Raw genomic sequence first — 26,791 nt, 5'->3', positions numbered from 1 at the left:
GGAGAGGATGTAGTTGTGGGGGGAAGGTCCAAATGTCTGTGTGTGAAAGGCGACATAGGAGAAGGTAGTGTAGGGCCTCCTGAAGTGGAGGGGAGGGGTGGGGTGGTTGGTGGGGAGTGGGATGAATGTTGTTAGGTTGTCGTGTCGTGTTCACAGACACACCACCCCGATTTGGCCCACCCTCCGTCGGTGTGATGCGGTCCTCTCTTGCTTTCCCGCAGGCCGTCCGATCCCCACACGGGATCTGCGCCGTCAGATTCTGCTCTAGGCATTTGGCCGCGAGTGGTCTGTCGGACATGACAGCACACAAAACGCTGGATATATTTTTCTTTTATTTTCCCAATTTTGAGAACAAAGTCGAGCTTATAATAAGGGGTCCAGTGCATTCTCTTCTCTGCGCGAGCAAAGGACTGGTAGCAGCTTTAAGGTTAATGCCTTCACTGTTAACCATTTGAGTAGAGTCCTGCTTAGCCAATGGTTCAAGTTTTCAATCTCTTTAATCTGCATTTTCATCCACCTTTCCACCTAAAATTTCCTGGGATCTTGGGTTGTCTTTCGTCACGGATTTAAGGTCATGTGGTTGATTGATGCATTACCTTCGCTTTGTTGGATTTCTGGTTTATTCACTAGAAGTGATATTGTGCAGAAAATACAGCATATTTGCCTATATTTTAATGCTAGAATTTGTATGTATTTGCGTACAACTGCTTCTGAAATCAATGCCATGTATGTATGTATGTATGTATGAGTCTAGGCTCCAATTATACTACGTTTTTGTTGTACATCCCAAGAATATTTGCCCAGTTGCTAATGACATACTACATACATATGGATGCATGTATGACATGATTACAAAAGATAATGCAGATCGAAAATTTATTTGTGTGTGTGTGTGTGTGTGTGTATGCTTGTATGAGTGGGATTTAATTACATAACATGCCTTCGTAAAACACTTGAGGGTTATCTGGCTACATGCTAATGTCATGCTATCTATGTATACATGTGTGTGATTCGTAAAACACTTGAGGGTTATCTGTCCACAAGCTAATGCCATGCTTTGTATGTGTACATGTGTGTGATTTGTCTCTTATAATAGATATCAAGTCTGGTGTTTCATACATAGATTAATTGTTGATAACGTTGTAACATACTTTTCAAGTGGTTCTTAATGCAGATCTAATGTGTAGTAACACTCTGTATGCAACTGATAACACTCTGTATGCAACTGATAACACTTGTGACTGTGCCAGGCCTCCTTTTAGTTGCCCCCCACTCCTCAACGTGCAGACCTGGTCATGGATACTTTCCTCTTCACCTCGGAGTCCGTGAATGAGGGGCATCCTGACAAATTGTGTGACCAGGTGTCCGATGCCGTGCTGGATGCCTGCCTGGAGCAGGACCCGGAGAGCAAGGTGGCGTGTGAGACATGCACCAAGACGAATATGGTGATGATTTTTGGTGAGATCACCACCAAGGCACATGTGGACTACGAGAAGATTGTGCGTGACACTTGCCGTGAGATTGGCTTTGTCTCAGATGATGTGGGCCTGGATGCTGACAACTGCAAGGTGCTGGTGAACATTGAGCAGCAGAGCCCGGACATAGCCCAGGGTGTGCATGGCCATTTCACCAAAAAGCCTGAGGAGATAGGGGCAGGTGACCAAGGGCACATGTTTGGCTATGCTACAGATGAGACTGAAGAGCTCATGCCCCTTAGCCATGTGTTGGCTACCAAGTTGGGCGCGAAACTTACTGAAGTTAGAAAGAATGGCACTTGCAGCTGGCTGCGTCCAGATGGCAAAACTCAAGTCACAGTGGAGTATAAGAATGATGGTGGTGCCATGGTTCCCATCAGGGTGCACACAGTCTTGATCTCAACTCAACATGATGAGACAGTTACTAATGATGAGATTGCTGCTGATCTGAAAGAGCATGTGATAAAGCCTGTAATACCGGTGAAGTACATGGATGAGAAGACCATCTTTCATTTGAACCCATCAGGGAGGTTTGTGATTGGGGGGCCTCATGGGGATGCTGGTCTCACTGGGAGGAAGATCATTATTGATACTTATGGGGGCTGGGGGGCTCATGGTGGTGGTGCATTCTCTGGTAAAGACCCTACCAAGGTGGATAGAAGTGGAGCTTACATTGTCAGGCAGGCTGCCAAGAGTGTGATCGCGTCTGGGCTTGCACGCCGTTGTATTGTGCAGGTTAGTAGGGCAACATAAAATCTTCTCATCCACTCAAATTCAGCACAGTTGGTAGCTAATCATCAAGATATGTTAGGGCAAGGAAGTAACATAAATCTTAACTAGTTACATCAAGGAGATTCTTAAAGCTGAAATTTATAGAAGAAGCTGGATTTATAATTGAAACCCAAGTGTTTATATGAGTTGGTAAGTTATTCAATTTTTTGGATGTTTGTGTAGGTCTCCTATGCCATTGGTGTGCCTGAGCCCCTCTCTGTGTTTGTGGACACCTACAAGACTGGTAAGATCCCAGATGCTGAGATCTTGGAGATCATCAAGAGCAACTTTGATTTCCGACCAGGCATGATAGCCATCAACCTAGACCTCCCCCGGGGCGGCAACAAGCGCTACCAGAAGACTGCAGCCTATGGCCACTTTGGCCGTGATGACCCTGACTTCACATGGGAAATTGTGAAGCCCTTGAAGTTTGGAAAGGCTTGATAGAAAATGTATCTTTTGAGTCATTACCTAGCTAGGTATTGCTTGCAGAGTTTCTACGCTTTGCACAGGTATGTGAAATAAGGTTGCTTGTAATAATACAACCATCCTATGTAACTGCATCACTTGAAATTTGATTTTGGGATATGCTTTTGCAAGCGTCAAAGCAAAAAATGAGCTCTGGTTGGCTCTAGCCCAAAATTCTATTCATTTAAAAAATGTTAATTCCAATTATGTGAATTTTACCACTCTCACTGTCCATCGTGTATTTGTTTGATTCCGAAAGCAGAACCCAGGATAATTTATTGGACGAGTTTTCCAAAAGAATGAAAAAAAGTTAGTTGCCAATGCAAAGGAAGTAACCATCTTTTTTGCAAGAAATTATATTTTGAATAAATTATAGCAGTTCTATGCAAGATGGAGTTTTTTCATAGGGATACCAAGCCAAAGTTTATTGAGCCATGATTTATCTTTAATTTTTTTTTCAAGAAAGAGACTTCTATTAAGTATGGAAAACAAACACGGCTATAAACCAGAATAGAATAGAAGCATCCTAGTATGTAAGGTAATTTCAACCATTGAGGAGCATCATGATGTTATTATAGACTTGTGGAACTAGAGGAAAAGAAAATGCCATGGTTTCACTTCCACATAAATATAATGTGCTTTGCTTGTGCGAAACGAGGACCCTTGAATACGAGCCTAAGTAGCCATGAGAGTATGGATGATATCACCCCATAGAGTACTAATGCATTGAGACGAAAAGATTTGGACACACAATAGCCTCCATGCATCTAGCTCTCCAAATTTGCCATCCTGTAGTACAGGCAACAATCTCCCAATTGGTGTGAATCCTTTGTCAGGGGGTATATAATCAAAGTGAGGAATATCTCACAATAAATCATGTTGGGCAGTACCTCTATGAATGAAGATAGAAGAGTCTGTACTGTTGTCCCCATAAAAAGGCTATGGATCGGATTGAAAGAGCCAAACTGCCCCCCAGTCACATGCATGGCATGGCCACTCAATTTGTCCATAAGTTGGGCTATAGAATCCCAAATCTGTTGTGCAGTGTTACATCCCCATAAACAATGATGTACAGTCTCAGAATCTGTCGCACATCTCGGGTAGGTAGGTGCTATACTGAAAATCGATCTTCGATCTTGTTTGACCATGCTCTGGGTGCCTGCTTCAAGCTATACAAGGCTTTGTGTAACCTGCACACAAAATCTGGATGTGCATCACTCTCATAACCTGGTGGCTGCATCATGTACACTTCTTCTTGAAAATCACCATGCAAGAAAGCATTCTTTACATCCATTTGATATAAAGACCAACCCTTTGCAGCCATAGCAATGACAGCTCTCACGGTTGCCATTCTTGCAACCGGACTGAATGTCTCCTCATAGTCTATGCCATAAGTATGCGCATAGCCCTTGGCAACCAATCTTGCCTTGTACCTACTCACTGAACCATCACCATTGTGCTGACTTTATACACCCACTTATATCCAATTACCTTCTGTTAAAACCCTAAGATCTCTCTAGATAATTGTTATGCATAAACATGCATAAATCAGGCATAAACTCAACCACCCAACCACCCCCGAGCCCAAGGGATGCACACATGAATCATGAATGAAATACATCATACCTCTACCTTGATGTCCCATACCATCAAGAGGTATAACTCCAATCCAATAGCATGTAGCTAAAGTGTGAAATGGTAGATGAGTAGATATGGACCTCTACACAAGAGACTATACCATAAGCCCTCAAGTCTCCAAGCCCCCAAGCTCCCTTGAGTGTGCCCCATGCCCCTATTATATAGGAGGGCCCTCAAGTGACTCTTGACTTTCCATTCCTCATGTGTGACCCTTGGATGCCTGACCCTAACCTTAACATTAGACCTTGTTCCCATGCTCCCATGCTCACAAGTCTAATGTGGGTTAGCCTCCTAGTATATGCACACATAATGTGTATATAACATAGCACACATAATGTACATATAACATACTTCCCCTCTCTCAAAACATTGCACTCTTGCAATGAAAAGAAGGAGAACTGCGTTGAACAATCTCAACCGACTCCCGGTCGAATTCTCAATTTCCTTATCTTTCCACCTAATTTTAACCTCAGGGATTAGTCAACTACAAAGTTTCCTTTCCCTAAATTCAAGTACCTTATCAGGTTCATGTGGAACATAGGATAATTCATCGACTTTAACGAGTTCTTGAGGAGTGACTGTGTCATCCTCACCTCCCAGTTTCCCTTTCAATCTATCGATATGAAAGACTGGATGAACTCTAACAATTGGAGATAGTTTTAGTTCATACGCAACCGTGCCAATCCGATATATAACTCGAAATGGACCACAATATCTAGGAGATAAATTCGAGCATTTTCCCATTGACAAAGTCTGAAAATCTTTAGGAACATTAAAATAAACCAACGCTCCTGGTTCAAAAGACCGAGATAAGCGTCTCCTATCAGCATAAAACCGTGCCCTATCATGAGCACTCCTGATAGAATCCCGAGCTTCGGTCAGAATTTCCTACATATCTCGCAAGAAATCCCTCGATGCATCAAGCTCGATGTCAGGACTATGGTCCTACGGAAGTCGAACCCTAGCATAAGTTAATAGCTTTCGGAGTCTCGAGAGTATTATTAGTGCTAGCGGGGTTCAGGGGTTAATGGGCGTTAGGGTTTGGTCGATGTGTGTACACATCTAAGTTAGCACGGCTCTTAAGTAAGATGGGCGGCCGGGCTAGGAGGTGTGGACACAGGCTAGGGTTTTGGTATAAAACCCAACGAGAAACCCTAACTCGTCATTATATGGTTGGGAGGTGAACCGACTTCCACCCTCTCTTCTTCTCCACGCCTAGGCTATGGCGGCTTGAGGAAGACGCAGCCGTAGCGGAGGCGTTACACTAGTATCAGAGCCAGGCGACCGACGTGACCTGCACGAGAAAGAGCTCAACGTCGCAGCAAAAGAAACGAGCGCAGTCGCCCGTACGGTGACCTACACGAGCGCAACCGCAGCCTACGCGCGCCTGCGTGAACAGCCCACAGCGAGCATCTTCGCCGCCTACCCGTCGTCCGTACGGCCCCACCAGACGGCCACCTAAGGCGGCGACCAAGGCAGACCGGCAGTCCTCGAAGGCGATCGGTGAGCGATCGTTGGCGCGCCGTTGGCGAGCGCGCGAGAATTCTCCCTTACTTGAGTGGCACAAGGGGGAGGCTTCACCATCCAAGGAGTGGGGTTTTGAACCCACCACCTCAAGCTCCAAGGCAAGTGTGCTAGCCACTTCACCTTTTCACTTGTGTTGTTCTTCTCTTCAAAAGAGCTCTACTTATTCTTTCAAGGGAGGACACAAACTACAAGGAAAGTGACACAAACTACAAGGAAAGTGACCTTTTCACCTTCAACTTTCCTTCTTTCAATTTGTGAGAGGAGTTTTCTATGCTCCAAGTTTGGAAGTTTTTGGTGGACGGATCTTCAACGACATGCTACATGCAACACACTTTTTTGCATGCATGTGTTGATTGACGACTCAAGTGGTGATTTCTTCTCGATTTCCGTGCATGCAAGAGGAATTCTTCTACGACGCTTCAATTGGAGTTCGCTTTTGAAGGTAATCCGTTCTCTATTTGTAAGCACGTGCATACCATGGCCTCAGCGGAACCGTCTCATGTTCACTTCGATTTTGAGAATGATATGCATGATGTTAGTGAGGCACACCCTTTGGGTGGTGGTGTGGGTGATTCGCGACAGGCCGTTGCGCCTGATCAGGATGACAACATGACCGATGCCGAAGGGGGTGCGAGTCCAATAGATGATTATGGTTTGGTAGACACGGTAGAGTTTGGGCGTCTCACTTCAAGGGTAGTTGCACTTGAGCGCACTATAACAAATGTCAATACCAATCTCACAAACATGAGCACGCTTTTTACTGAATTTATGGCACGTTTTGCAAGTGGAGGGCCTATTCCGATAGTTATGCCTCCTCTTGTTCCAAATCCTATAGTAGAATCTATTGCACCATCTGCAACGCAGGAAGGGGCTATGTTAAAAAACGTGAAGCCGCCTGTGTTTAAGGGAGAGGAGCGCGATCGTAACAAGGATGCGGTCCATACATTTTTACACAAGTGGACGGACTTGCATCGCTTACGCCGCACTCCCGCTGCTGTTATGGTCACTGAGACGAGTCTCACACTTGAAGGTAAAGCCTACAAGTGGTGGATGAGTCTACCTATTGAAACTCGCCCTAAGACTTGGGAGGAGTTTGCGGCAGCATTTAAAAAGGAGTTCTTACCGCAAAATGAGAAAGATCGGAGTTGGACAGCCTGGGACAAGTGCAAGATGGAAGGTCTTACACTTAATCAGTATGTGTCCAAATACCGTGAAGTCATTCTCAAGCTAGATGGTTTGGACGACTTTCAAAAGGTTCGTGGGTTTGTTAGAGGCCTTGATAAAGAATATCAGGCAAAGGTTAAAACCCAATATCCTAAAACTTTGGAAGCGGCTATCCAAAGTGCCCTTATCTTTGATGACACCATGGATAAGAAGGGCATGGATAGACCGGCCAAATTCAATGGCTCGCAATTTAATGCTAATAAGCGTAAACTTGCCAGCAATTCTACTGAAAACACAAAGAAGTCTAAAGGGTCAAGTGGTCCGTTGTCTCCACAAGACTTTGAACGGGCCAAGAAGGAGAAACTATGTTATCATTGCTTAGGTAGTGATCATGAGAAGAAAAATTATCCACAGTTGCCTCGCAAGAATAAGGATAAGGAGAAGGTCAAGGAGAAGGCTGTACACATGGTGCAAACACTTCCCTTGGATGCTGATCCTAAGTATTCTGCGGTAGAGGTTTCGCACACTGCCGAGATGCATGAGTGTAATCTCACTGCATCTATGTGGCAAGAGACAGTTGGACCACATGATTTGGTCCGTATGCATGGCTCCATTTATGGTCATCGAGTACGTATTCTCATTGATGATGGTGCCACGCACAATTTCTTGAACTATGCATTAGTTAAGAAATTAAAGTTGCCGGAGACAAAGAGTTCTCATCGTTATGTGGTGTCCACCATTCAGGGGGATAATCACGATGTGTGGGATACTCTAGTACGGCAAGTGCCTGTGTTTGTGCAAGAACACACTATGGTTCTTGACTTCCAAGTGATGAATATGTCTCGTGCGGATGTCATCTTAGGACGGGAGTGGTTGTATGGGTTAGGGTCATCACTCAAAAGGAGTTATGAACATAATACGTTTATGTTTGAGGCCAATGGTAAGCATGTTTTACTTATTGGGGAACGTGATGTACCCCCAACACCACTCATATGTAATGCCGAACTCTCTTTTTTGGAGCATAGTAATCAAATAGAAGAAGTCTATTTTTGTTATTGTGTGTCTCAAACTAGTGGGTTTGATGTGCATGATGTTTCTTCTTCAAATGAATCTTCCTCAGCGATGCCTTCTTTCTCTTTACCTTCTTCTAAAATCTCTTTAAATAATCTTAAGCAACCAGTTAATGCTTTGTCTTTGCAACACCTGTTACAAGAATTTAAAGATATTTTTCCTAATGAATTACCAGAGGGTTTGCCACCCGAACGAGCTTTGCCTCATCGCATTGATGTCGTTCCGGGCACCAAACCAATTAGTAAGCCGTCGTACAGGCTTAGTGTGACTGAAGCAGCTGAGGTGGAACGTCAGCTTGCTGACTACCTTAGTAAGGGCTTCATTCGCCATAGTGCTTCACCATGGGCATCACCCATTCTTTTGGTGAAGAAAAAGGATGGATCCATGCGCATGTGTGTGGATTATCGCTCCTTGAATGCGGTAACCATTAAGAACAAATACCCGCTACCTAAGATAGATGAGTTGTTTGATCAACTCAAAGATGCGAAGTGTTTTTCTAAAATTGATTTACGTTCAGGATATCATCAAGTGCGTATTAACGCTGATGATATAACCAAGACTGCGTTTCGAACTCGCTTTGGACACTATGAGTTTTTGGTTATGCCGTTTGGGCTTACTAATGCCCCGGCAACGTTTATGACGCTTATGGATAGCGTACTAAGGCCGTACTTAGGCAAATTTGTCATTGTCTTTCTTGATGACATTTTGGTCTATAGTTCGACTTTAGAAGAGCATTTGGAACACTTACGAAAAGTTTTTCAGTTACTACGCGAGAATGCACTTTACGCGAAAGAAAGTAAGTGTGAATTTCTCAAGGATAGCATACAATACCTAGGTCATGTAATTTCTGCAGACGGAATTGCTATGGATGCTAGTAAGGTTGATGCTATTATGCGATGGCCAACACCTCGAAGTAAGGAAGAACTTCAAATCTTCTTGGGAATGGCAAGATTTTATCGCAAATATGTGAACGGTTATGCAAATATTGCCGCTCCCATGACTGATCAATTGAAAGGTGCGGCAATTACCTTTCAATGGCGTGAGGAGCAACAACGTAGCTTTGATAAGCTTAAAGTTGCTTTGGCTACAGCTCCCATCTTGGCAATTGTGGATCCTCAAAAACCATTTGTGATTGAAACGGATGCCAGTGCTAAGACAGTGGGTGCGGTTCTCATTCAAGATGGTCATCCTGTTGCCTATGAGAGCAAGAAGTTCAATCGTGCTCAACAAAACTACTCAGCTTACGAGCGTGAGCTCTTTGCCATCATATATGCCTTACGAAAATGGCGACATTACTTATATGGTGCGCAATTCGAGCTTGTTTTTGATCACGAAAGCATAAAGTGGTTTATGAACCAAACAGATTTGCAGGGTCGAAAGGCCAGATGGGCTGAGATCCTTCAGGAGTATGATTGCAAGCTACGCTATCGCAAAGGACGTTACAATATTGTAGCTGATGCTTTGAGTCGTATGCCGGAGATTAATTCGCTGCTATTCACAGAGTTGAAAAGCGAATTGTTAGAATCTTTACGAGGCAAATGCAAGCAGGATTCAACATACTCAAAGGTGTGGAATCATGTTCAAATGAGGGGTCCCTCTCACTCAAACGGTAGTGTTTCCAGTTCTTCCACACATGGTTCTTCTTTATCACAAGATGAACTACAGCGATGGAAAAACTTTTCCATCGATGATGGATACTTACTCCACAAGGGGAGAGTTTGTGTTCCATTGGACTTAGACACTAGGCGCCAAATTCTTTTTGAGTGTCATGATAGTCCAAGTGCAGGTCATGCGGGCATTCGCAAAACGTATGCTCTCGTAAGAAAGCATTTCTATTGGCCTGGACTTCACAAGGATGTTACTGACTATGTTCTGCAGTGTCAAAAGTGTCAAGTGAACAAAGCAGAACGTCTTAAAGCTGGCGGGTTACTGCATTCATTAGAGATTCCTGACGGAAAGTGGGAAAGTATCTCTATGGATTTTATAACGGGCTTGCCCACAACGAATCGTGGACATGATGCCATTTGGGTAATCGTGGATCGATTAACCAAGCTTTGTCGGTTTGTGCCTACTAAGAAAACAGTTACAACTCCAGAATTGGGACGCCTTTTCGTGGAGAATGTTTACCGACTTTATGGCTTACCATCCAATATTATCAGTGATCGCGATCGCAAGTTTAACAACCATTTTTGGCGAGCAGTATTCAGTAAGTTGGGTACTATGTTGAACCTTAGTACAGCTGATCATCCGCCCGCAGACAGATGGTCAGACTGAACGGGTTAATCAAGTGCTGGAAGATATGCTTCGGGCATATGTCAGCAAAAAACAATCTGATTGGGAGTCTTATTTGCCTATTCTTGAGTTTGCTTACAATAGTGCAAAGCATGTCTCGACAGGCTTTAGCCCTTTCATGTTGATGTATGGTTTTCAGCCACGTTCACCAGTGTCGGTGGGACTGGCGAATGAGAAAATCAGTTAGGTTAAGGATTTTATCCAAGACCATATGGATATGTTGCGCCTTGCACGATTAAATGTTCGTCAAGCGCAAGATCGTTACAAGAAGTTTGCGGACCAGAAACGTAGGCCACTTCACTTTCAAGAAGGTGATTGGGTGTTTCTGAAGGTACCAGAAAACTCCACCAGTTTAAAAACGGGTCCCGTACCAAAATTATCGCCCCGATTTTGTGGACCGTTTAAGATACTCAAGAAGGTGAGCCCAGTAGCCTATAAACTTGAGTTACCAGCACATTCCAAGGTTCATCCCATCTTTCACGTAAGCCGTTTGAGGAAACGCCTTATGGGTCATGAAAGGCCGGTGGATGATTCTTTCTTGGTAGAATATGTGGAACCCCCAATACTGCCTCATGAACCAGAAAGAGTATTGGATTATCACATGTTACGTACTCGCCACCAAGTTCGGAAACAAGCTCTTATCAAGTGGAAGGACCGTCCAGAGGAAGGCTCCACTTGGGAAAACATTAGTGTGATGAGGAAACGTTTTTCCACTTTTGTTTTCGAGGACGAAAACTCTTTTCGAAGGGGGGAGTAATGTCAGGACTATGGTCCTACGGAAGTCGAACCCTAGCATAAGTTAATAGCTTTCGGAGTCTCGAGAGTATTATTAGTGCTAGCGGGGTTCAGGGGTTAATGGGCGTTAGGGTTTGGTCGATGTGTGTACACATCTAAGTTAGCACGGCTCTTAAGTAAGATGGGCGGCCGGGCTAGGAGGTGTGGACACAGGCCAGGGTTTTGGTATAAAACCCAACGAGAAACCCTAACTCGTCATTATATGGTTGGGAGGTGAACCGACTTCCACCCTCTCTTCTTCTCCACGCCTAGGCTATGGCGGCTTGAGGAAGACGCAGCCGTAGCGGAGGCGTTACACTCGATGTCCTTAAGACTGACATCAATAGGTGCCCTGAGTTGATACCCATACATAAGTATGCACGGACTAAAATAATAGCCGTAAATTTAGAACTGTTATAGGCAAATTCCATCATTGGAAGATATTTCCCAATATGATGATTTTCTAGAGACATGCACGAAGCATATCCTCTACAATCTGATTCATACACTCTGTTTGCCCATCAGACTACTGCGGATGATTAGAACAATTCACATTCAAAGTAACTTTTTCGTTGTAAACCTTTCGGAATAAAGTAGGAAAGCATGGCATTATAACAGCAGAAACCAGGGATTCATCGGCGCCCCGACATACCCACATCTGCATATGGAATAATCGACGTCTCGAGTTACCCATATCAACATAGAGAGTCATCAACGTCTCGATGAGTCACATATGTCCATCCGTAAACCTATCAGGTTGATTGTGTAAATCACCTAAAGTACGGAACTAGAGAAAGAAATGCCAACAAAGGAAGAATCCAAATTTCCTTATCCGAACACAACAAGATAAACTTGTTTGAACTCTAAAGAAAGAGATTTCAACAAGTGAAAATGCCGATGAGATTACCCTCATCAAAACATGCAGGCTATAGATAAAAGAAATTTATCTAGAGAATGCCCACAATATAACTTCTAGTGAATTTAGAAAATAAGATTGTCTTTGAATGTTGAGGTCAACATGCTAAGTGATGTAAGCAAAGCAACAATCTTGAGCCCAAATCATCCCATAAGATAATATATGTGAGGGATCACTAGCGTCCCATACCACCATGATACCACCCATACATACCTTAACAATTTGAAACTCCCTAGTATGCCGTCTAGGAAAATATGAATAAAATCCTGTGTAAAAGGAATAAGATGGCCTTATCCAGACTTTCACATACTAAACCTGTCTCTATATACTTGAGACTACATCAAGGAATAAATCCTTCTGAGTACATCATTAGAAAAGAAATTGAATTATTGGCGCCTTTCTAACGATAACTAACACAATAAAGTTAGGGTAGAAAAATAACTCACCTAGATATATAAGCAACTAGGTATCCGAGTTGGAATATGTACAAGAGTACAAAAAATATACTCCAAAATTACGTGCAAAAAACGAAGGCAAGTGCTACCTTCAAAGCACATGTAATTATTCAAAAGATCAAAAGATCCTTATAAAACCAAGGATAAAAGCATAGAAGCTCCTTAAATCCATAAAAACCATAGTTGATCATAAAAATCAATGCATACGATCTAATGGACATAAAGCATGCCAAAAGAAGCATTAAAATTGGTGGCCAACTCATCATCAATCCGGAGTATATGAACGTTATGTTGTTCAAATAAAACTCCAAAGTAAGAAAGTGAAACACATGTGTGTAGCACTCAATAAAAAACCCCTAGACACAAGTGAACTAGGCAGAACCTGATGAGTCCATATAAAACTTGGAAAATATCCAATAAATTCCACCAAAACAAACTGATCAACTAACCCATGATAGAGGCTTAAGAAATTAAGCACAAGCCACACTTAAAAAAGTGCAAAATAAGTTATCATGGAAAAGTGTCAAAGGTGAAACACACTTTGAACGTAAATTATAGCCATCAAAAGAAATTAACGAACATGTCAAAAAAGAATGGCTAAAAAAATGGTAAAAAATCATGAATACATCGTTTAGAATTAATCCAAACATAAATATCCATTAATACGAGGTATAATCGTATTAATAAAATATGCGAATAACTCGCATCTATCTAATGTCAGTACGAGAAAACGTACTTCAACATTAAATAACCCTCGAAAATATTAAATTCTCGAGAAAAAAAATTATCATGAATTTTTTTTAATTTTTCCAAATTTTACAGGGCCTCAAAATATAATAATTTTAAATTCCACCAAACCTATCCTATGGCATTCTAAACCTATATTTTTTTAAAAAAATTTTAGCGATTAAATTTGCCAAAATACCATTGATATTTAAAAAATACCAATTTTTAGGATTTCTAAAAATAATTTCTAGAAATTTCCAATTTTTCCTTGAGAATCCCATCGTTCACGAAATTTCCAATTTCGCCCGACAATTCTCAAATCCAATGAAAATTTTTAATTTTAATGGATTTTTCTAATTTTTTGGTTCAAAAAATATATTTTTAAAGGAATTTGAATGGTCATGGGCGCCCGAATGGACACACCACATGCCAAACACCAACCCCACATTGTTCCGAAATTTAAAATAACCTTTGTCTAATTTTCCACTAATTTTCAGGAATTTTTTGAAATTTTTAAATTACCCCGAACGCATTTAGAATACGAACGGTCAAAAAATTTTGGAATTCCAACGGTTTTCCCGGAATACGGAAAGCCAAAAGTTTTGGGAAAATGAAAAGACAAAAAAAATCGGAATGTGAAAGGTCAAAGGTTTCCGGAATACGGAAGGTGAAAAGTTTTTCCGGAATTCGGAAAGCCAAAAGGTTTCGGGAAAACGGAAAGCCAAAGGTTTTCCGGAAGATGAAAAGCCAAAAATTTTTCAAAAAGAAATTATCAGGAAATTTTCAGAGAATTTTTTACTCAAATCCCAAATTTTTCAGTAATTTTCAGGCTTTTTCCAAGCTTTTTCCTGAAATATATTCAAAAGCTTTTTTTTAAAAAATAAAAAACTCATTTTTTTAAAAAAAATGGAAATTTTTTTTAAAAAAAAACCTTTATTGGCTTATGCCAATTTGATTTTTTAAGGGGGGGCAATTTTTTTCGCCCGGCTGCTGCAGCGCAGCCCCCCCGGTCGCCTGCGCGCGTGGTCATCTGAGAGAGATGGAGGGAGTGAAAAACTCCCTCCTCACCTTCTTCTCCCCTCTTTCCTCTCCTTCACCTCCTTTCCATTCTCTTTCTCCATTTCTCCACCCTTCTCTGTTAATTAGAGATTAGATTAATCTTTAATTAAGCTTTTTTAATTAAACTCATAATCATAATTAGACATTAATTATGATTAATGTTTAATTTAAAAAATTCCTTTTTAAGAGAAATTTCACAGAAAAATGAAGGAAATATCAGATTTGAGAGGCGGAGAGGACTCCACGCACACGGGAGAGCAATTTATGCATCAACACGCTGTCCCCTACTGAATTTCAGTAGCAAATTGACAGAAATTTGATCGCATTCCCGCGGAAAAAACCCGCAAAAATGTATAAAAATATATTTTTAATCATAAAAACGCTCAAAAAATTCCTAAAAAATTAGGAAAAAATTTCTAAAAATTCTAAAAATTCAGGGAATCCATCCTACAAAAATATCCATTTTAATAATTAATATCAGTGATATCCATGCATATTCATAGGTGAATATGTAGATGGAGTAATTAGAATATTTCTTTTAGATGCAAAAATGGTGGAAATTACCTTAATCCAAAATTTTCAGAAAATTTTGACCCTTAGACTAAGTTCTTTTGTGCACATTATAATTTATTTCTAATGCACCTTAGGAATTTCTTTTTAAACTTCTGTTTCGGGAAAATTTATTTTAATAAGAAGGGATATTTTGCCATCCAAAGATATCTAAAAATTGAATTATCTGTCTCTAGAATATTTTCTCTCTCTAGGCTAAAACAGATAGAAACAAGATCTTTTATTATTCTGAAAAGGGGATTGATTACAGGGGAAGAAACTGGACATCTTGAGGGGATGGGGAGGAATGTTACAAATTGGGACACTTTGTAGTATCATGATGACCAAAGGATTTACAATTATGCAGTACAGGAAAATAAGTTCCTTGTAAACACAATGGGGATTGGGATGGTCGTAGTGATTGCACTGAACGAAAGGTTTTTCACGTCTCACTTGTAGAAGCATTAAGGATGTTTGGCTTTGAAGGATTTCATCCTCTCCTTAGAGATGTCAATTGAAAGCTTTTAAGCAAGGTTACATAGAATTCGGGGAATGGCAATTTTGAGATCGATCATTCTTTAACCATTGCTTCACTTGGTTTAGATGAGGAACATCTCGTAACATGATCATCTTCCATCATGTTTTCATCTAAACGTATTGCTTCTTTACAACATTGATGACACGTTTCTGGATTGGATACAATGAGTTGTGTAAGCTGTTATTCTTTAAGCCCATCATGAAACATCTCTTCAATTGAGAATCGTTTAATTTCTCCCATGACTCACATCGTGAGTCCAAGAGTTTTATCCGAAGTATAAAGTCTCTAATGGTTTTATTTGGTTTATGCTCAATTGAATAGAGTTCTTTTGCTGCACTCCACCAATCACCTTGTCTTGAAAAGGCGTGGATAAAGGCTGACTTCAAGGTTTTGAAGTTTACCTGATCGTCGGCATCAATGTGATGAACCATTGACTAGCTTTTCCCTCTAAGCATAGGTTCAATGCATGTACCTTGGTGGGGTAGTTTGGATTTCCAAAGGCTTCACATCTTTGGTCAAACATTTGAATAAATTGAACAGGATTAGTTGTTTGGTCATATTTGCCCATAATTTTGGAGATCTGTATGGCCGTAATTTTTGTATGAGTCACTGAGGCCATATGTGAGTGCTCTTGATAGTAGGGACTCACCGAGTCCTTGGGCTACCCCCTTCCTAGACTAGTCAATATGTCCAAGGTGTGGGCATCCAGGGGTCGGAGAGGGTTGGTACCTATAGGAATTGTAGAAATGCTAGGTAAAGGACCAAAGCCCGTTAGGATTGAAGTGACAGGGGGTGCGAAACCTGATGACACTCTTGTTGTTGGCATGGCAAATGGTATTGGGAGGTGCATTTGGGCATAGATCTCAATGGCTCAAAGATGTCAGCCATTGGGTTCAATGTGAGGGTGTCGGCCCACAGTCTCTCTATTGTTGCCATGTCCGATTGCCTAATTTCTCCTTAATGAGCAAGAACACGTGTTTTTTTTTGTTGTTTTTTATACTCAGCCCGTATAGCCTCAAGAGGCATGGCGTACTCTTTGTTGGGTCAAACGAGTGTCCGTTTTGCTCTAATTAGCTTAGGCGCTACACGCACATAAACCTAGGGATATTTTTTCGAAAAAAGTGCATGCTAGTAACTTCCCAGATGAAAGAGGAGGTCCTAAAACCTCATTTCCATCATTATCTCAAGACAAAAAAAAAGATGAAAATTTTTTCCTTGTTTCATAGCACGTTTTTTAGGGTGTTTCAAAAGGAATTTGAAAAAACTACATATGAGAGAGTTGTAGTATTTTTGGAGTACTATAACTTTGTCTCTCTGAGTCGTTTATGATTTTGTTGTTTAGACCTTCAAAAAGTAGCACGGATATGGTTCGAAGTCGTTTTCGTGCTGTTTTTTACAATTTTGTACTTTTCGGGCTGTTCTTGCCTCGATTTCCAAGTCGAATTTTGAGACTGCTGGTCGGAGGCCAAAACGATCGATTTTGACTTCAGACAACCAAGACCAAATTTAAAGAGCTCGATGTCGGCCTTCCGATGAGCACTAGAGCGCCTTCATCAGATTCATGGTTTAGGAGACACGAGCCTCCAAACAGGGGTGTTTTTTTTTGCTGATAGACCTTTCTTGTCGTGAACTACCAAGGTGCAGTTCACGACATGAAGCGGACTTCACGGATTTTATCAATTTTATTTATTTATTTTGGTCTTCACGCATGAGATGCTTAGAGGCCGTGAACCATGAGACACTTAGGCCGTGAGACACTTAGGCCTGAACCGTAAGACACGTGTCTCATGCATTTCTTTTTGCACCAGGGCTATTTCATGCCGTGAAACACCTTAGGGTTCACGTCGTCTAGGACGTGAACCCTTAAGGCATGAGTGTAGAAATGGTTCACACCGTGAGCCACGTAGCTCACACGATTTATTTTTTTAGCACGGATTCCTAGGCCGTGAGATCTTAAGGTGAGTGTAGAAAATGGTTCACACACGTGAACCATTTTTTTAAAAATTTTTTGGGAGTTTAGTGGGAAATTTGAATTTCCTTGCTTGGGAGGTATATTTTTTGAATTCAAAATTAAGAAGATATGGACATTTTCCCAAAAAGGTAAGTGGGAATCAGAAAACCCCCTTTTACCCTTCATAAATGACCCCCAAAATAGACAATTTGACAACTCATGAGCATCTACTCTTTCAATGCTCATTAGTCTTAATGAGTTATGTATAAAAAAATTGATTAAGAATTAATCTTAAATTAATCTTAAATTAATCCTTTCACTAATCTTTCCCTCTTTTACACTAATCAAGGTCTCTAATTAACCCCTAATCACTAATTTTAATTCACACAATTGAGCACATCATTGGATAGAGCAAGGAATCGCTAAGCTATGTGCATCAACTAATGTGTAAATTTATGTATAATTGGAGATTAATGGAGCTCTTAATTTTGGTCTCTTCTTTTAAGGTAAAATTAAGCAAAAGAGAGTCAAATTCCTCCAATTGATGTAATTAGGTGTTTTGATGCATCTAGATGCTCTCCAAACACTCAAAAACACTAATTTTGACTACTTACATGATCAATTTGGATCCCAATTAATATATTTTCTAATTTTTTTGTCTCTTGAAGTGGATTAATCACTCTTAATGACAAAAACCAATCAATTAATAGAATTAATTAATTTCAAGAGTTTTTTTTATGGTTTTGAGAATTTTTTTGAAGGATTAAGCAACTCCTAATGCTTGCTAACACTCTAATTCATACAATTCCAACAAAAAACACACAAAATAAGCTAAAATTAATTATTTTAGTTCTATGTTTAACACTAAAGAGAGCTAACATTCACTAAAAAATGCATTCTATTACATTGTTTGATGCAATGGTGGATGCAAACTAAACCTAATACACTCTATGTACAAGTCCTAAGAACATGAAAAACCACATTAACAACAACAAAAACAATAAAATTAGCTAAAAATTAAGTAAAAAGCATTCTTTACAAAAATAAAAAAGAGAGCTATTCTACACCAAATCACACACAAATCACCAATCAAATTCATATCTTTTCATGGGAAACCTTTAATCAAGACAATGGGCAATGGGTAATGCATAGATTAAAGAAAAACGATGGAAAAAGCCAAGGGATGGCTCCCCGACAACGGTACCAAAAATGTTATGGCTCACCCTAACCCCCCTCTTGAAACACATCCAACAAGAGATTACCTGGTGAACTGCAACTGTCTCGTGAGGATCAAAAATGTTATGGCTCACCCTAACCCCCCTTGAAACACATCCAACAAGAGATTACCTGGTAAACCACAACTGTCATGAGAGGATTTTTCTAATAGCCGAGCTCATAACCTTTGAGGTCTCCAAGCTCTATAACTCCTTGAGAAGTAATTCCACTGCACCTTCCACAAGCGTTGTCACACTGTCGCATTGCACTACGGGTACTCATCCCTCCTCTCACCTCACATCACTCACACGCACTCACTAGCATGCATTAGAGAGAGAGAGAGAGAGAGAGAGAGAGAGAGAGAGAGAGATTAGCAAAAGGATTAGCAAGAGTTAGACTCATTTGCATAATGGGAGAGTATGTTGTGTTATGAGAGAAAATCACTTATATACATGGCCATAAGTGTTTACACTCACTTTAACTGTGGTCGGCCGGGCATTTTAGGCCTAATGCTATTACAATGATTACTCTCATAATATATCCATGAAGTACATCACTTGGGACTTCATCCTACATGATGCTACCACATGCTCTTAAAGTGGGAATCGCCTTAAGTATTCTATCAGACCATTACGAGCGCCCATCCAAATTGGCTTTGGACACCATTGCTTCATATCTTGAATGTATGACCCTTTGGTGTATCTACGTTGACTCCTTGATGTAATATAATGGTAGTAGTTCTTGTTAACCCTAGGAATGGGTTAACAAAGCCCACTTGTACTAAGAAAAGAAAATCTACCTAGGGCCAAGAGGGAAGGGGCTGCTAGTCAAAACCTGAGAAGTAGCTTCTGGAGAATGAAATTCCACCTAGAAGAAGCCTCAACCAAGCAAACGAGTAGCTTGGAAGTGCACAATCAGCTCTAAAGAGGGAGAGCTGCTAGAAGCCATTCATGGGCTTGCGACGAGGAACAAGATGGGCGGGAGCCATAACCCTCGCAACAAGGGTGGTCTGTACCTCAATGTCAATGTCGTGCTGCTAAAGAAAGGTGAGCTCATCTTGTGAAAAATTAATGATTCTCCGAGCTTGTGGGGGTGACGAAAGATTGGCTGCAGTGGCAAAAACGCATGCGATTTCTCTTCAATCTTCTCTCCAACTCTAGTTTTTTCAAGTTGACCCAAATTTATGATGATACCAGGCTAGCCGAGTTTTCAAACTCGGCCAAGTTTACAAATGTGTCCGAGTTTTCAAACTCGGTCGAGTTTACAAATGTGTCCGAGTTTCTTGAGCCATGATTTAGTTAACTTAGTCAATGAAATAATTTTTGGTGATTTTATGCTGATAAATCTGTGTCATCTCTTAAACACCAGATTGAGTTGTAAAAGGGTAGACACTGCCCTTGAATCTTGAAATTGGATCGAGAGGTAAGACCCCCTTCACATTATCATGAGTATGGCATAAGAAATAGCCAAATTTAATATGGAGCAGTTTTACACATGGCAGACAAAAACCATGTATCTGCTTTTTCACGAGGAAAATCTGTGGGGGCTAGTTGAGGGAAGAGATGAATGCCCAGAGGAGGTGAGAGGGAAAATGAGTGGAGAGTAGGAATGAAAAAGCATTGGGACTTATTGCACTCAGTTTAAATGATGACATCATTCATCACATCACAGGGATACAATGAGCAAAAGATGCATGGGATGAACTCAATAAATTATTTGGCATACAAGCTAAAAATTCAAAGATAAATCTGTTAATGCAATTCTACAAATTGGATATGAAGGAAAGTGAACCTTTAATCACACACTTGAACAGATATAAAAGCATTAACTGGCAGCTACTATTGGCAAAAAGGTAGAAGATGATGAGGCACTAGCAGTGCTTCTGAAGAGTGTGGACAAAGGTGAATATGAAAACATTGTAGCAACACTAAAGAATGTACCTGAATTGAAGCTACACGAGATAGAAGGAGCTCTACTAGAGCAAGAGAGCAGAGGCAAAGAGAAGAAATGGCTCAACTCAACAGCAAGAGAAGAAAAAGCATTCTTCACCCGAGGAGGATTCTCACGAGGACGAGGATGAGGAAGAGGCAGAGTAGGAGGAAGGACCTTCACTTGCCACAACTGTGGAAAGCCAGGACACATGGCAAGAGACTGCTACAGCAAACCTAGTGGAGAAGGAACGACATCGGCAAACTTCATGGAGGCTCCTATAAGGAAGTGGAGTCGGATCATCTTTTTTGTGAGAGAGAGAGAGAGAGAGAGAGAGAGAGAGAGAGAGAGAGAGAGAGAGAGAGAAACCCCACAACCCAATGTAACCTGCCCCAACAGAGTAAAACCACCTTTGAGCCACCGATGATGTAGGCCATGTGGTAGATGCATGTGTGAGCACTTTAGTTAAGGTCACGAGCACTTGTAGTAGCCTTGGACACATAGAGAGAGAGAGTGTCAAGGACTATGAGTTTAGGGATTTGAGGCACTGGTCGCGGACTATCGAATAAAGGGAAACTTGGTATAGGGTCCAGGTGTGCTAGGAGTATTCACTTGAGGGGAGGTGTTGAAATATACAAGTGAACAGGGTGTGTGCGGGAATAAGCCCTTGGCTAGAGGTTGTAAAAGAGAATCTGTAAATGTGAGAGAACCTGTGAAAAGGTGAGAAGAATCTACTGGGAGAGAATAAAGGGTAGGATGAGGAGATTTAGAAGGTGTGGAGATATTCTGGGAGAGGTGGAGAGAATCAAGCAAAAAAGGTGGAGTGAATCAATCAGTGGGATTAGATGCTTGGATGTAAACCCTATAAATTGAGGCATTGGCCTAATGAGAATTCGCTGGTTTTTTATTATCCATGCCTACATTAAGCTATCAATTAATTGCTCACTAATCACATCTTAATTATCATCTAATCTCTTTGTTAATGATGGTTATTCTAGCATTTGATCCACCATAGCTCATCACATTGCTGTAATTTTAACAACTTCCTGGCAGCAGCTTCACCATAAATCGACGAGTGATATAAGGATACGTCACCATTAGGAAAGGGGCTACGTTAACCACTCTATTAGTTAACATAGTTTCACCCACCTAACCTACCATAAAACACTTTGCCATCTTACACACACAAATGAGCACAACTTTTATAAGATGATAGTGAAACATATAAAGTAGCCTTACCACCATGAGCTTAATGTTAAATAGGAAAACTCTACAGAATTAGTGTACATAGTTTCTTAAGAGTAGTAATAGAGGTCGGACCGTTTTTAAGTTTGAACGATTTAGTGTAAAAACTATATGAGTCATTTTTTTACAATAAACAATACACAGTTTACATGTGAGGTCTTCTGCTTCCCTCCTCTTGCTTGCTTGTATGCTTTCAAATTTATGCTTTTGCTACATGGATGCATCCTTAAATAAGTTTGATTGTAGGCTTCCCTCTTTGTTTAGCTTCTTCTTTCCTTGCTTTTTGTGAGAGAGAACCATTGTGAAGGACCATCTTTTCTTGCCTCCATCTAGCTCTCCTTTCATTCCTTTGTGAAAGCTTTAAGTGACACATGCTTCGATATTTTGAGAAAATGTGGTGCTCATGCTAGATCAAGTGTGTGGAGGAAAAGAGCTCACAAAATACAAGAATAAACTCTTGCTTATTAAGTTGTTTATGAATACAACTAGGCCTTGCTCAATTACAAAATGCCTCATAGCTCTACCTTTAAATAGGTGAGCAAGTGGACCTTAAGTCCATTCACACACACCCTTCTCTTCCCCTTCTACATAACCTTAGTCTCTTAATACCCCCCCTCAATACCAACTATGGAAGAATGGAATAGGTGGTATTGGACATAGGATGCCTTTATAATATTAGGCGTACAAGGTTTGGAATATAGGTGTGATTACATTGAGAATTAAAACAATTTCTCAGCAGAGGTAGAGGCTGATACAAAGTTTGCCTCTGACTCTTTGTTAGGACATTTAGAAGTGATATGCCCCATTTGTTTACATTTGTTACATTTCATTTTGTTGGGATATTTGATCCAACAATTATTTGCCAAATGACCCACTCTTTTACAATGGGCACATCTTACTTTGACCACTTTTGATGTGACAAAGCTTGTTCGATAGTCGATGAAGTGGTTGCATTTGAAGATTCAGCTGCTCCCTTTGGCCTCTTTTCTTCATCAAGACATGATTGAATGACTCCTTCGAGGGTGGGATTAGGTATGTTCTTCAGGGTGGTGACCAAGGTGGGGTACACCTTCTTGACTGCTTTGAGCAAAATAGCCACTGCATCATCTTCATCCATTCTTGCATTCACTGATGCAAGTTGAGCCATAAGGCCCTTCAAGTGACAGATGAAGGCTCCAATGCAATCTCCCTCTTTGATTTCCAAGCTAAAAAATTCTATTTTGAGTGAGATCTTGGAATTCTTACCACCACGAGCTCCATAGAGCTTATCAAGCTCATCTCATTTCTCCTTTTTGCAGTCGGAAGCTGTTCCACATGGTGGATGAGTGCCTCATCAAGATGAAGCATGATGATGGCTTGTGCCCTCTCATTATCTTCAACATCTTCAGTCTTTGCTCGATCAATAACCTTGGTGCCGGAGATGAATGGCCAAAAGCCTTTGGACATCATCTTGTACTTGACAAGGACTTGCCAAGTGTGGAAGGCCTCTCCCGAGAACTTCTTGATTTGAGTGTCCTTTGACATTGGGTATTGAAAGAGATTATGAGAGAGTAATGGGCTGATTATGAAGAAGAAAAAACCAAAAATTTATGATATTTAGGTTTAATTAGTAAGAGAGAGGCTTATGAGAGTGTAACAACCCTAATCAAGTTGAGAATGTTGCATAAATAGGAGATTAAAATAGTAATTTTTATGGTTTAGCACTTAGTATTTGTGCTTAATTACTAATTTTGATGGATATTGGCTACATTAGTGTTAATGAACACTTTGGTTGGTGATTAAAATCACCATTAGTGTGTAGAGAACACAATTAGTACTAAAAAGCATATTTTTAGTATCAAATGACACTTATTTTGGTGATTAGCTCACCATTAGTGTTTAATAACACTATTAGTGTTTAAGAACACTTTATAATAACCTTCCTTTGTTGGATTAAAAGCTTAATTAGTGTTAAATAACATAATTAGTGCTTAAAAGCACACTTTGAACACTTTGAAAGCTTGAAAGTTGATGTTGATGATGAAGCTTGTTGAGAATGAACCTGATGTGGTTGGCCACTCTTCAAAATCAAGATGAAGATCAGCACTACCGCTACACTTTTGTGGTGATGAATTTTGGATGTCAGCCAGTTTCATATGACTGCATCCTCGATAGACCCTTTATGAGAGAATCAAAGATGATCCATGACTTGGACACTGACCACATTTACATTTGAAGGAAAGATCTAATCTTCACCACTTGAGTGATTAGAGCAAGGGAGGAGATGATATGAGCAAGAAAAAATGAAAGTTGAAGCTTTAATGAAAAGCTTTCATTGGAGAAGGAAAAAAGGCGCCTGGTTTTTTTCTCTATACCGGCGCGTCGCTGCATGAAATGAGCTCATATTAGAGCTGTGGAGTCCTCATAGAGTGGGCTACCAAAGCCCTAAAGCTTCTTGCTTAATGATGGCCTACAGTTGCTGTATGGCTGTACGGCCAGCGCTGCTGCAGGAAACTGGCCGCCGACTTGCTGCTGCAGACGTAATGCCGCCGCGTGGAGACTTCTTCTCTTCAAATTGGCCATAAGACCTGATGCGCCCACAGCTCCTCTACATCTCCCATGTTGAAGTCTCAGAGAGATATGCCCTCTACACACTGCTGGAAGGCCTCCACCAGCAGAGGGTTGAGCTCCACACAAGGGAAGATAAGAAAAAATGAAGATTTTTGACCTATTCTACACCACAAGTGGTTCTAATCAACCAAGCTCTAGATACCATGTTGAGAAAACGTGGTGCTCATGCTAGATCAAGTGTGTGGAGGAAAAGAGCTCACAAAATACAAGAACAAACTCTTGCTTATTAAGTTGTTTATGAATACAACTAGGCCTTGCTCAATTACAAAATGCCTCATAGCTCCACCTTTAAATAGGTGAGCAAGTGGACCTTAAGTCCATTCACACACACCCTTCTCTTCCCCTTCTACATAACCTTAGTCTCTTAATACAATATATGACTAAGATAAACTCTTGATTTGAACATCCTTATGGCTAAGATAAACTCTTGACTTGAACATCCTTACGTTGAAATTCTCAATATAAAAAAATTTCCCCTTGTTCGCTGGTTTGGTTTGACTATATAGTTGGTTATCGCACTAGGGTGCATCGGATCCTGTCATTGCCTCTAGAATCAAGCCTTCAGATTTTTCTCATGCTACTAGCAACATCTCTGTCTATGAGGGCCTACAATAGCCACACACCGCTCTCTCTCATGTTGCCTGCAACAACTAAGGATTTGTATGTTTGAAGTAGAGCCAGCAAGGATGGTGTTGTGTAGAGATTTCTTGCACGTTGCCTGCAAACAAATAGCGTTACCTATAAGTGCTTGCAATAGCCACACACATCACTCTCTCTCACATTTCCTGCAGTTAAGATTCTATCCATTTATAGTAGAGATAGTGAGGGTGGTGTAGAGCTTTCTCTCATGCTATTTGCAATAGCTCTGTCTCTGTGAGTGTATGTAATGATCACACACAGCTCCCCTCAAGCTCTTGTGTTATTATTGCCACACTATTCTGACTTTACTTTGATGGCTTGAGGAAGCAACACCTTCTTTCCCACTATACCATCAACTAGTTTGTCTACCAACCCAACCACTGTTCTCATTGTGCTTTCAACACTATCAACACCACCAGGCTTGAGTGGAGGTAGGTGTGTTATAGTTTTGTGCTAAGATTTGATGAATATTTTACTTGTGGAAAGGGTAAGGCAATGATTGCTTCTAAGTCTATCTCTTTGTAGGGACTAGGTTTGTAGTCCCTTCTTTTCTCCAACCACCAAGTTGGACAAACATAAAAGGGACATGGTTCATGAAGTTGTGTTAAACTTAATAGCAAGCACGTCTCTATCCATGGGGGTGCATTTTTTTGGGCACAAAGATCCACTTTTGGTGGTGTAATCATGCACGAGTCTTGCTTTCAAATGTAGATATGATTTACAAAGCTAGACTCTCTCGTGTACAAGCATTTGAGTATGGCATGGTAGGACCTTGCTTGCTAGAAGTCCATAACTAAAGCTCACAACCCATATGTTGTAATTTTGACATCTTGTAAGATTCCCATTGGTTTAGCTATTGTGCAGTCAACCAATGTAACCATGATGTTTATGCCAACAATCTTCATGAGATGATATTGATACCGGTTCCCTTTGAGAGGTGGGAGAAGCTTCAAGCTAGGATCTACATTGTTATCAAAAATCGCAGGGAAGTATTTAATAATAAACGTATGAAATGGAATTTATAATTATTCATTTTGTGCAAGGTCCATATCTTCAAATTGACCTCCATGTCTTCTGCATCTTTCAACACAAGATTAAAAGGTAACAAGGTAACTCATTAGCATTCAAGTAGATACTATAAGTAGATTCACTAGATCTAACGATACGGTTTCTTCCTCTTTAATCCATTGTTTTTCATTAACATTAATGTCCACAACAACTACATCATGAGCATCTCTTTGATTTGCCTCTAATTCATTCATTGCAGATATTATCTCTTTCTTCCATTTGTGAGGTAGGAATGTTCTGTTTTTTAACATCTTCAAATAATTATTTGTTTCAAGGTGCACAACTATATTATGCACAACCCTTTTGAGTTTCAATAATCTGATTGGAATATTACCTATTACAAGAAATACCATAAATCTATTATTATTTCCATGCTAACTAGGAGAAGAGAAAATTCATAATAGATAAATAGTATCCAATTTTTTCTAAAAAGATTACTTGGTCACACTGTAGTAGTAGTACAAAGTACAAATGTATCATAATAGATTTATAGTATCCAAACTTTTTTCTAAAAGATTACTTGCTCACATTGTAGTGGCAGTACAAAATACAAATGTATCATGAAGATATAGTTTTGTTGTGTTTATAGCAAAGAATCCACTTCTATCTCTTATCATTGTTATATTAGGACCATTGTAGACCCCTTTGAACCAATGTACATCAAGCATGAACACATTAAATTTCCTAAATCCTATTTATATGACATATTTT

The 26,791-nt window shown here is 40.4% G+C and overlaps 1 protein-coding gene across 2 annotated transcripts; it reads left to right on the top strand.

Moving 5' to 3' along the window:
- Positions 1 to 271: 271 nt before the first annotated feature.
- Positions 272 to 2,935, top strand: LOC147618764 (S-adenosylmethionine synthase 2-like). Of its 2 annotated transcripts, none has more exons than XM_086773803.1 (3): positions 272 to 427; positions 1,251 to 2,210; positions 2,430 to 2,935. In XM_086773803.1, exons 2-3 carry the CDS (start codon positions 1,296 to 1,298, stop codon positions 2,688 to 2,690), a joined length of 1,176 nt encoding a protein of 391 aa, XP_086629929.1. In that variant the 5' UTR covers positions 272 to 427; positions 1,251 to 1,295; the 3' UTR covers positions 2,691 to 2,935. The 2 variants fall into 2 exon arrangements, with proteins under 2 accessions (XP_086629929.1, XP_086629930.1); XM_086773804.1 differs by having other exon boundaries at positions 400 to 571.
- The last annotated feature ends 23,856 nt before the right edge of the window (positions 2,936 to 26,791 follow it).

The sequence above is a fragment of the Cibotium barometz genome, chromosome 34 (assembly GCF_041138505.1).
Source record: "Cibotium barometz isolate CiBa-2024 chromosome 34, ASM4113850v1, whole genome shotgun sequence".
In the NCBI taxonomy this organism is placed as follows: Eukaryota; Viridiplantae; Streptophyta; class Polypodiopsida; order Cyatheales; family Cibotiaceae; genus Cibotium; species Cibotium barometz.
This window is presented reverse-complemented; position numbering and strand designations above follow the sequence as displayed.